Source organism: Sminthopsis crassicaudata, chromosome 5 (assembly GCF_048593235.1).
Source record: "Sminthopsis crassicaudata isolate SCR6 chromosome 5, ASM4859323v1, whole genome shotgun sequence".
Lineage (NCBI taxonomy): Eukaryota > Metazoa > Chordata > Mammalia > Dasyuromorphia > Dasyuridae > Sminthopsis > Sminthopsis crassicaudata.
The window spans coordinates 196742212-196754785 of NC_133621.1; the positions used below are offsets into that span (position 1 = coordinate 196742212).

Here is a 12574-nt window from a genome sequence, read left to right on the forward strand (position 1 = left end):
AGGGACACTTCTCTCCATATTAGAATGTAAGCAGGTTATCCTTGTTTGGTCTCATATTATTTTTTGGTCATATATATCATTTTACATTTCTTTGAACTCTTGTATTTGAACTTCATTATTACACAGCTCTGATCTTTTCATAGGAATGCTTATCTTTACTTCATTAAAGATATATTCTCCCCTCTTTTTGCCACTCCTTCCCTTCTTGCCTCCCTTCCAAACAGAATTATACCCATTTTTGCTAACTAAATATCCCTGTTTTTTGGAATATGGTATTTCAGAGCTCTCTGTTCATTTACACTGGTGCTACTATAGTGTGTATGGTCCTGACTGTGGCTCTTCATTACTTGAATCCTTTCTTGCTTGCAGTATTTTTTCTTGATCTAGAAGCTCTGAATTTTTACTGTGATGTTTTTATTTTGGAATTTCTTTTAGTGATCAATGGATTCTATTTCCATTTTTGTCCACTGCTGCTTAAAGTTATCTGCAGTTTTTTAAAGAGTTCTTGAAATAGATTGTCTCAGGCCTTTTTCTTAGTCATGGGACTCAGGTAGTTCAGTGTTTCTTAATCTTCCTTCTATTCCCTTCCCCCAGTTCTTGTTTTCCAGGTAATTTGTTTTTGCTATTTTTAGATTTTCTTTTATTGAATGTTCTTTTCCAATATTTCTTTTTGTTTCTGGTTCATTATAATTTTCCAGGAGTTTGGTTCAGTACCTCTTGTATTCTCTTTTTTATTCTTTATTTCATAGTTTGCATTTCCTTCTCATTTTTTTCTTCTAACACTCCATGAAAATTTAAAAAAAAATTTTTTTTCATCCTTGTTTCTTCTCATCTAGAAATTCTAATTGAATTTATGTCTAGGGTGCGTTTTTCTCAGAAAATTCCAGTTACCCTAGTACCTTTTTATGATAGAATTTTAATTTTGTTTGTTTTGTTTTGTTTGCATTTTATTAGGTCTAAGGTCTGCACTCTTTTAGTGCTCCCAAAGTGTCAGAGTAGAGTCTGATTATTACTCTCATAGTTCAAGCTCTACAAGTAATTATAGACTGCTGTGTACTATTAGCCAGTTATGCTATTTGATAGTAACAGAACTGAATGCTGCTCTCCTTTGGTGTGTGATTCTTGCTTTAATTATTGTTGGAATCGAGATCCTGTTCTACTTCTGAAATTGGAGTCAAACTATTGCTATTTGCAGTTGAAATGGAAAAGAACCCCAAATGGGACCGTGAGAAATATAATCTTGAATCTTTGTAGTTAGAAATTTATTACTAGTTCTTCACTCCCTAATGCAGATGGTATTTTTTAACAACCCAGATGTATTGTCCTGAGATACCTGAGACCTTCACAACCTGATAAGCTGCTGCTGCCTGAGCATGACTCCCTTAGAGTGATAATTTTTTTTTTTTTGCCTCCTGTTTAGAATAGAAATTCCTTTATTATGACAAATGTATCAAGAAACATTTTGATGTCTCTCTCTTCTTTCTATAAATATGTGGCCCTGAGACCACTCATTCACTGACTCCCCTGTTCTAGTGGGGTTCAGTCGCTAGCTAGCAATAAACACTCTTAAATTTTCATTATTTTGGCTTCCCTGTTTTTCTCTCGCCTGGGTACTTCACAGTGGTGTCAGTCCTTGAAATTGAAAATGAGCAGGAAAGTTTACTGTAAAAAAAATTTTTCATTTATTTTTCTTGTCATTAGGTTTTTTAAGCAATTTTGGCAACTTTTCCATGAAATTAAAATGTTTTGAGATATGAATAGCAAATATCACAACAACTTAGCGAAAATTGGTTTCAAGATTGGCTTTCATTGTAGCTATTATGAGGCATCTAAATAAGTTAAATTTAAAACTTAAGAGTGGAAATCAGATTGTAATATTTATGTAGATTAGATTATCTTAGAATCTTTAAAGTAAAACTTGGTCTTTAATAAAAATACATAAAATTGTAATTTGACTTAATTTAACTCAAATTCCTACATGTAGAAAACTATCAAGAATCATTTTGCTGTAATTTCAATAAGTATGAATCAGATATTCAGGAATTAGTATTTTAACTTTGTAAAAATTTGAAAAATTCAAATTTTGTGAATTTTGCACTCCATTTTCTTTTAATGGTGAAAGAGCAAAAAGTAACATTCAAATAAAACTGGCTGAAATTATTGCTTAAAAAAAATATAATGAAATGTTCCAAAAGCCACTTTTTGGAAATGCATGTTTGTTCTAAGAATCTTCATAATGTTTGATAATATGTAACTATACAAATAATTAGGGCAAAATTTACAAAGGGATATTCATCATACATACTGAAAATTTATCTCAAAAACTTATACCCAATGTTGATGAAATGGTTTCTGGCAAAACATGCCAAGTTTCTAGCAAATTATGTTAAATTGATTTTGAATTTTTTTTTTTTTTTACAGTGGTATGTTTTGTAATGATTTTGAATCTATTCAATGTAAAGTCATAAAATTGTATGCTTTTCATCTGTAGTTTCTATCTGATTTATATGCAAATGTTATAATATGTAAATACACATAAATATATTTAAATAGTCATGTATTATAATACTAATATGTGGAGTATTTACATATTTGTTATATCTAGTTTCTACATGATTTTAATGGATTATTGAAATTATTAAATATATACATAAATATATATACTTTTGTAGGCCAGTGAGTGGCTTCAGGGACTCTTATATACTGTAGTAGCTGCCGTTTTTGTTTTTGATATTGCTGTCTTGCAAAATATGCATCAGTAAATTATGATAAATTTATGTTTGCATGTTATTTTTTAAAAATACGATTAATGAATTTGTTTCTAGTATTTTTGTTATCTCTCAAATGAATATGACCGGTATACATTAAAATACACTTTATCATTAAAAATTGATGAGGTGTGTGTGTGTGTGTGACAGACAGAGAGAGAGAGAGAGAGAGAGAGAGAGAGAGAGAGAGAGAGAGAATTCTGCATTTGTAGCTATGAGTTCCCCACCTCATATCTTAGGTGACTCTTACTTCCATCACAACCCTCACAAATACAAAATAGTAGTCTCTTATCTATTGTGAATTTCTTTTTAAGGATTTTGTATCACTAGTCAGAGAAATTTGGCTAAACATCATCAAAACTCTCTTGGTACTAGAGAAAAATTCAACTTTAGTCTTAATCACACCTCCAGGGTTCACAGTTCTCTAGATTGACAAACTTGTCACATTTGTAATTTAAGACTTTGATAATATTCTTTTCTGCCCTAGGAAGTTAAAAATCACCTTTTCTGATCCCCTAATTCTGTTCATAACATTTTGACATGTAGTTTTTTGCATATTATTAATCCTATTAGACCCTTGAGATTAGGCATTCTGTCCTTTACTCCCTCCTTTATTTGTATTCCCAGCACTTAGTACAATTTTTAACATATAGTGATTGCTTAATAAATGTTTATTGATCATTGACCATAGAGTGTTCTTTTGTTGTAGGAAATCATTGTTAAGCCCTATATATGGAATTTAAATAAATATTACTTAATAGAAAAATGAGGTATCATTTATAAAAATTTTGTTTCAGTGGAGTAGGAAAGTATTGGAAACCATAGAAATCTCAAGAACACCTACCTGCCTTAAAGTTTCTTAGCATCAGCTTCATAGAATTAAAGAGAAAATACATTTTTGAAAAGTTCATTTTCTTTCCTCACTAGGCAAGTAAAAGACCAAAATAAGAAGGTTGCCAACCTGAAGCACAAGGAGCAAGTAGAGAAAAAGAAGAGTGCGCAGATGTTGGAGGAGGCCCGGAGGAGGGAGGACAATCTCAATGACAGCTCTCAGCAGCTCCAGGTCAGAGCAGAAAGAAAACATTTATGGAGTGTGTTGGTGATTTGGAATGGCCTATTGTTGCTTGGATGTCCCTCTCTAATTCTTTTTGCTGCCTTTCTCCACTCATTGATCAACTTGAGCTCAAACATCCCCTTAATTAGTCCCTATACTCCTCTATTCCCTTCCTTCTGCCGTGTCCTAGATACTTTTATCTCTCCTGCTCTTGCATTAATGTATTTACTTTCTTTCTAGATCTTTTCAAAGTGTTTCTATCTTGTGCTCATGAAAACCTGAGTCCCTTAGAAAACCATTGCATTCTTGGCTCCCATCTTTAGTGCTGGAGACTTTCCATTGACATACGGAGTGGGGAAGTGACACACTGTCATTTATTAGGCCTCCCTCTGCCACCTTTCCCAGCCATCTGTGCCCCTTTGAGCTCCATTCCATTTGTTTTTATTATTCGTCCAAATATCATCTGGCCTTAGCTTTTTTTCTCAAAAACTTCAGCTCTCAGTTAAATCTTTTTTTCCCACTAAAGTCATTTCTCTCATATTGAGGAATTTTATTGACACTGTACTTTTTTTTTCTATTTGTAGCTTAGGTTTGTTTGTTTTTTCATTTCTTCATTAATACCTTGCTATACACTCACTCATACAGTGTTCTCTCATTTTCTTAGCTTCCTTATTTTTTCAGTTGTTTACACTTGAGTCAGCTGTACACTTACTTAAATGAGCAATCATAGAATCACCTGTAGCTAAGTTTATTTTTCTGATCCTAGATTCTGAAATTCTCCTTTCTGATATTAATGTTCTGTTCTCTCATCTTTCTTTCTGCTTCACTCAGTAAATTTGTTTGTTCTCACTAAGCAAACACTTCATTTCCATGCCCTGACTTCATTCACTTTTCTTTATTTTCTTTGTCTTTTAAACCTATTCTAGACTCACTTTCTCTTCCTTTCTGTCCACTACTCCAGCCCCTGCTGACATGAGGTTCTTATTACCACTTACCTTGTCCATTGTAACAAACTCCTGGCAGATCTCCCTGCTTTTGGTTCTGCCTTTTTCAGCTGTCTTCTCATTGATTCCCATAATACCCTTTCAAGTGCTGAGGCTATCACTCTTCTGCTTAAAAATCTTCAGGAAATCTCTGTAGCCTCAAGACAAAATAGGAATTCAATTATCTGGCATGCTAATCTCTCCTCTCTTTCAGTTTTTGCATCTCCCATTAATTTAATTATCAGTTCTATTTAGATGACTTCCAAATTTGTATTACCAATCTATTTTCAGTCTAAATCTGTCTTTTGAATTCAAGTCCTATGTCATGAACTACCTAGAAGACATTTTGAATTAGGTGTTTTTTAAGACTCTCATTTAACATATCCAAAGTAGTACTAATTACTTTTCTTACAGTCTCTCTCTCTCTCTCTCTCTCTCTCTCTCTCTCTCTCTCTCTCTCTCTCTCTCTCTCTCTCGCTCTCTCTCTCTTGCTCTCTCTCTCTCTCTCTCTCTCTCTCTCTCTCTCTCTCTCTCTCTCTCTCTCTCTCTCTCTCTCTCTCTCGCTCTCTCTCTCTCTCTCATTCTGAATTTATCTCTTGCTTTTGAGAGTATCACATTTTTCCATTCACCCAAGTTCTCAAGCTTGGTGATATCATTGATTCCTTCCTTGTAATCTTGTTGTTGCCATGTACAAAGATCTCCTGGTTCTGCTAAAGAATGTTTTTTTAAAAATCATTTCAATTATTTTGAAGGGTTTGGTTCCAGTAAGTAGATCAGAGTTTGAATTTGGACAAGATGTTTGCAAAAGTTGGGAGAAATTGATGAAAATTTGAAGAACGATCTCCAAACTCTGATATTGGTTCAATTCATGTTTCTGGGTAGTAAAAGAAGTCGTTTCAAAGACAATTAAGAAGGAGAAAATTGAAGTTAGGAAAATTAGACAATAGAATCTAAGGAAGAAGATAGGAGAAGAGAGTTGAAAAGACATAGCAAGGTGAATTAGGAAAAGTAAATGAATAATTAGTTAGCTAATCAAATTGAGTAGATTCCTGGGTAGAGTAAAACTGACAAGTGATTGATTCAGGCCTAAAGGGGAAAAGAGGTTCATGGCTGTCTTTGGAGAGTAAGAAAAAGGGATTTTTTGAGGTTGAGATTATAAATTTATTTTAAAATGATAATTGATCATAAAAGTTTTAATTGAGTGCTTAGGGTTCTGATATAAACCCTAAGCACTTAGTTAAAATGTTGCAGTAATTACAGCTTAAAATTTCTATTAAGCAGAATAAAGAAATTTCTACAAGTGACTGGTGTCAAATGTGAGATGTTTGCATTTTTCTGCTACAACTAAGTGACTGGTGTCTATTTTTTAAATGTAGGGTAATTTCTCTTTAGGAAAAAGTAAAGAGAATGGAAAAACATCCTTCTATATGTTAGGTTGTTAGGAAAAGAATGTCTTCACTAAGTAAACAAAGGATCTTAGGTGGAAAAGGGAAGACTTTCTTGCTTTTTGTCAGGATACTGAAGAGTAGAAGAGTTATTCAGAAGAGAAAGAGAAGGGAAAGAGTAGCTGCTGTGCAGTTAAAAAACTTTAAAATGGACTAGAGTCTCTTCCTGAAAATTAGAGGACTACATATTCTTTCAAGATTTCCCCAAAATGTTATGAGTATGACAGAAATGATAAGTTTCATCCACTAAGACATTAGCTAACTGAAAAGTTATTAAGATTTTCCATTAAGAGAGAGAAAAAGAAGAGTTGATGATTCCTTGGTTACATTACTGTCACCTGTTCTCTGCTGACCTGATAACAACAATGGAGAGGTCTGTTGTCTTCCTGAGGCATGTATTCAAGACATAACAAGGAACCATCACTACCCCATTCTGGTAATTCACTTGGGCAGTAGCATTGTTATTATTCAGTAGTTCAACTGTGTCTGACTCTTCTTGACCATAACATGCCAAGTGCTTTTACATTCTATTACCTCTCAAAGTCTGTTCAAGTTCAAGTTTATAGTTTCCATGACACTGTCTACCCATCTTATCCCCTCCCGTCACCGTTTCTTTTTGCCTTAAATCTTTCCCAACATCAAGGATGAGTCTTGTCTTTTCATTTTGTCACCAAGTATTTAAACTTATATGTAGGCTAAGAAGCAACAGTTAGAATTAAATTTTGAACTACAGATTGGTTTAAGATTGGTCAATATTACAGAAACTTAAAATGTTTCACTAATGATTATAAAGTCTTAGACAAGAAAATGTAATAGGGAGTAAACCTGAAGTAGTAATCTCAAGAAAGGTTAAGACAAGTTACTTGTCTAGTCAGAATGAGGTATGAAAAAATATAGGGACACATAAGTTGATTTTTCTTAACTCTTGTCTAATGAAGGCAAAGGACACAAAAGAGAATAATTTTTTAGGGAAGTGAACACTAAAAGGATGGTGTTTACAAAAAGGATTTAGATTCCTTAGTTATGGCTGACAAGCTAAAGTTGTCAGATTATTGCTTAGAAATAACATATATCTAAGAAAGGCTGATTTGATTGTATTTGTCAAATGTCTTGCAAGGCTAGTCAAAAGATTTTTAAACTAAAAGGGTGATGGAGACAAAAGACTAATAGATAAATCTATCTTTCTTTCTGTCCCTGCAAATTAGATACTAGAGAATAGCCCCTCCAAAAGGAAAAACAATAGTAAACGAGACATCCCCAAATTCATATGAGACAAAAATGAAAAAAAAGAATCAATGATCTAAACTTTCTATGTAGGAAGTAAAATTACCCAAACCAGAATAAAAATGACTGAGGTAGAGCTCTGAGCCAATAGTAGTTTATTAAAAGGTTTATGGACTCCTCTAATGAAGTGGATCTCAGATTTTCCTCATGATCTGAGATACTTCCTTCTTCCAGGACTTTATTTTTATGACTTAATAGTAGATTTAATAACTGATCATTCTAAAGAGGCGATACAAAATAAAGAATCCTACAAGATCTTGCTTTGTGGGCCAAAAAGTGATGCATCTTCTAGAAAAAGTTTGTCAGAGGGGGTTCTTAAGTTAGGTGGTGCATGAAGCATCTTCACTGACTAAGTGGACATGAGATGGTCACATGCTCATGTTGAACAAAAGAGAATGGTCAAAATAAGTTGGAGGATTTTTCATATGATTTGAGTCACCTCTACCACACTAAGTTTGGTTACTATTATAAGAAAAAACAAGAGTGAATGGTTTCTAGTTAGCTTTCTGTGATTAAACAGGTGGACTTAAAATCTGTAACTCACTGCTCTGGGGCCTAATATACAGAATTTATAATCATTACTCTAGGGAATCATATCAAAGTGATTTATATAGATAGAGTAGGGTTCCAAATGAATTATTTCTCACACATATGTCTATGTAAATATGTTGTTTAGAAAGCAAATAACAGGAATTAATGGTTAAAATGAAATTATGTTTAACAAAATCCAAAATCCATTTCTTTATAGGAATAAAGGTATCATTGCTTAATATGTTAAGAATTTTATTTTAGATTTTGAGAAGAGAACATTAATCACAGACAGAAGAACTGTGAAAATTACATGTTGAGTTTGTTATCCATCCATATATCCATATATCCATATATCCATATATATGGATATATGGATATATGGATATATGGATGGATAACACACACATACATACATATACACATGTAGAAGTATGAACAGAGAGGTACCTTAGTAGATAGAATCACCAGGCCTGGAGTGAGGAAAACTCATATCCCTGTGTTTAAATCTGGTTGCAGATTCTTACTAATTTGGTTACCCTGGGCAAGTAACTTGTTTGTCTCAGCTTCCTCATCTGTAAAATAAGCTAGAGAACTATTCCAGTATCTTTCCCAAGAACACCCCAAATGCAATTATAAAACAAAAATATTTACAAGTAGGCATGTGTTAAGGCAAATTATATGTCGTGGAAATGTATGTTCTTTTTTTTCTGTCCTTTGTTTGTATGAAGACTTACATTATTTGGCATTCAGTTAAAAATAAAACATTTGCATATGAAAAATTAAAATTCTTGAGGGGATTACCAGAATACTGGCATACTTGTTGGTGCACTATTGGTAGCATTGTGATTTACCCTAACCATTATGAAAAGTAATTGCAACTGTGCTCAGAAATCAATAAACTTTGCATGCCCTTTGAATCCAGTGATACTATTGACCAAAAGAGACAAAAGAAATAAGAAAAGGACATATATACATATATAAATTTATAGCAGCTTTTTCGTTATAGCAAAAGAACTAGAAGGAAGGGATATGACTATCAAGTAGGGATTTGAATAGAATAGTATTGTAATAAGATGACAAAGGAATTTATATAAACCTAGTAAGAATTGAGTGAAACTGATTCTAAGTGAAATGAACAGAATCAGAAGAATAATGTATACAATAACAACAGAACATAAGGAAAAATATCTTTGATCAGTGCAATAAACAACCATCATTTCAGAGAACCTGTAAAGAAGCTTATTTACTACCTATTTCCTGACAAAATTGATGGACTCAAAGTACAAAATGAGACATACATCTCTTGGCAAGGCAAATTTGTAGATTTGTATTGCTTAACCAAGCCTATATGTAAAATGATATTTTTTAAAAATTGGGTTACTGTAGGAGAGAGGAACTGATGATAAGTATAGTGTCAGGGAAAAGAAAAAGGAAAGAGGATCACTGAAGCATTTTTAAAATGCATAAAAGTGAACACAAAGAAGATCAGAATGAAAGACAAAAAGAGCTTTGAAAATAAAAACGTTGAATGTGTTATATATGTACATATTCTTAAAAATAGACTAAAATTTTAAAGAAATCAAATCTTTTTATGAAAAGTTTCACATTTTACTTTCTTTTTAAAATTATATTTAATATTTATTTCCCCCCAATTACTGTTGTTTTGTTTTGTTTTTAATTTTGAGTTATAAATTCTTTTCTTCCATTCTTCCCTTCCCCTTTCCTTGAGATGACAATTTATGCATATGTGTTATACATATGTGTTCATACAGCATACATTTCCATATTAATCATTGTGTAAAAGAAAACACAGATCAAAACACACACACACACACACACACACACACACACACACACACACACACACACACACACCAACCAAGAAGAAGAATAAAGAAAGTAAAATTAAGTATGCTTCAATCTGTCTTCTGTCTCCAAGAATTCTTTCTCTGAAGATGAATAGCATTTTTGATCTTGAGTCCTTTGGAATTGTTTGGATCATTGTATTGCTGAGAGTAGCTAATCATTTATAATTGATCATCATGTATTATTGCTGTTACTGTGTACAGTGGTACCCTCCTTCTACTCATTTCACTTTATATCATTTCATGTCAGTCTTTGCAGGTTTGCATGCTATTCATCATTTCTGGTTTGAATGTGTTTCATTTTTTTCCCCCAAAGCATTTGAGGTAAAGTTATCTGCCCTGGGGTCACATAGCTAGTAAATGACCTTTCCCCCTCCTTTTTCCTCTCTTCCAGTACATTCCTCTTTCTCACCCTTTAATTTTATTTTTAAAAATATCGTATTCATCTCACACCAGTTCCCTCTGGTTCTTAGGAGTTAAAAGTATCATCTTTCCATTTTGGAATATAAATAGTTTATCCTCATTGAATCCCACATGATTTCTTTGAATCTTGTGTTTGAAAGTCACATTCTATTCAGCTCTGGTCTATTCTTAGGAATACTTGAAAGTCTTCTTTTTCATTGAATGTCTGTTTTTCCCCCTAAAGGATTACATACTTAATTTTTCTGGGGGCAATTCTTGGTTGTAATCCTAGTTCCTTTGCCCTCCAAAATATCATATATCAAGCTCTCTGATTCTTTAATGTAGAAGCTGCTAAATCTTTTATTATCCTGATAATAATACTCCATAATACTTGAATTACTTCTTTCTTGCTATTTGCAATATTTTCTCTCGACCTAGGAGATCTGGCATTTGATTATAACATTCCTGTGAGTTTTCATTTTAAGGTCTCTTCAGGAGGTAATCGGTAGATTCTTTCAATTTCTATTTACTTTCTTGTTCCAAAATATTAGGGCAGTTATCCCTGAAAATTTCTGAAAAGATGATGTTAAGGCTCTTTTTTGGATCATGACTTTCAGGTCATCCAAGAACTCAAGTGAACACTTCTCAATCTGTTTTTCAAATCAGTTGTTTTTCCATTGAGAGATTGAGAATCAGTTGGAGTCAGGATAAGCAAAAGTCCTATTCTTGGTCTTTTGGGGTTGCTGTCAGGGGATTAGATATAGGAATCTCCACACAGCCCCTCTCTGTCTCTCTGTCTCTGTCTCTCTGTCTCTCTGTCTCTGTCTCTCTCTCTCTGTCTCTGTCTCTCTGTCTCTCTGTCTCTCTCTGTCTCTCTGTCTCTCTCTCTCTGTGTCCTTCTCTCCCTCTCTCCCTCTCTCCTTCTCTCCTCTCCCTCTCCCCTCTTCCTCTCCCCCCTGCCAAAGAATGACACACCTCCTCCTATTCCCCCCACTGATATCACTTCCCCTTCTTTGTCCACACCCACTGATCCAGCCAGGACAGAATAGTTAATAGACTATTGTCCAATTGGTAATTAGCCTCACGTGCCAGGTTATCTTGCATCTGCTCATTTGTAGCCCTTTACAGATAAGTTTGTCCATCATTTAAAGAATAACTCATATTGTTTATTAACATCTGTAGGTAGTTGATCTTCAAGGAATTGATATAATGATGTTTCTCCTTTTACTTTCCATCAGGTAGGCCAAAAAACAGGATGGAGTGATTTCTAATATAAGACATTAGCATGTGATGAAGAATAAGAAGGAAAATTTAAATTTAATTAACTTAAATAATTTCCCTTAACCATAGATATGACAAATACATTTTTTCATGAACCTCTAATTTATTTATGATTTCACTGTTTGGGGCAGCTAGGTGGCGCAGTGGATAGAGCACCAGCCTTGAATTCAGGAGGACCTGAGTTCAAATCTGGTCTCAGACACTTAACACTTCCTAGCTGTGTGACCCTGGCCAAGTCACTTAACCCCAGCCTGGGGGGAAGATTTCACTTTTTGTTTCTAAGTAATTTATCCATTTAGAACTTATCTTGGTGTACAATGTGAGATGGTAAGTTATTACCCCTAAAGCTTGGATCTTGACTTCATTTAGATCTTATCTTGGTATATTGTGTGAGATGTTGGCTTATTCCTAATTTCTTCCAAATGACTTTCCATTTTTCCCCAGTAATATTTGTATGGTTATTTCCCTTTTCCTTTTCCCTTTTTCGAGTGGGTGGGGTAAGGCAGTCAGGGTTAAGTGATTTGCCTAGGGTCACACAGCTAGTAAGTCTGAGGCTAGATTTGAACTCACATCTTTCTGACTCTAGGGCAATGCTGTCCCATCTAGCTACCCCTACTGTGGTTATTTTCTGCTGTGTATTATATAACTAATGTATTTAACTGATTTACTATTCTCTTTCTCAGGCAGGACAAAATTATCTTGATGATTGCCATTTTGTCAATTGGTAGACCTCCTTTATTCACAGATTTTTTTCCCTTAATATTTTTGACATTTCATACTTACAGTTGAATTTTGATATGATTTTTCTATTCTGTAAAATAGTTCTTTGATCATTTCATTGGTATGGCACTGAATGCGTAAGTCAATTTAGGGTTATTTTTATTATATTAGTTTGGCCTATCTATGAGCAATTAATATTTCTTCAATTATTTAGATCTGTCTTTAATTGTGTGAAAATTAT

General features: G+C 33.6%; 1 protein-coding gene across 12 annotated transcripts in view; it reads left to right on the top strand.

The window, feature by feature from the left end:
• The window catches only part of ERC1 (ELKS/RAB6-interacting/CAST family member 1), a 327147-nt gene that overhangs the window by 155857 nt on the left and 158716 nt on the right, over positions 1–12574 (top strand). For all 12 annotated transcript variants that reach the window (XM_074269366.1, XM_074269372.1, XM_074269370.1 and 9 more), the window contains one exon: positions 3696–3831. In XM_074269366.1, coding sequence (XP_074125467.1) covers positions 3696–3831 — 136 coding nt within the window. The remainder of the gene's footprint in view (positions 1–3695; positions 3832–12574) is intronic.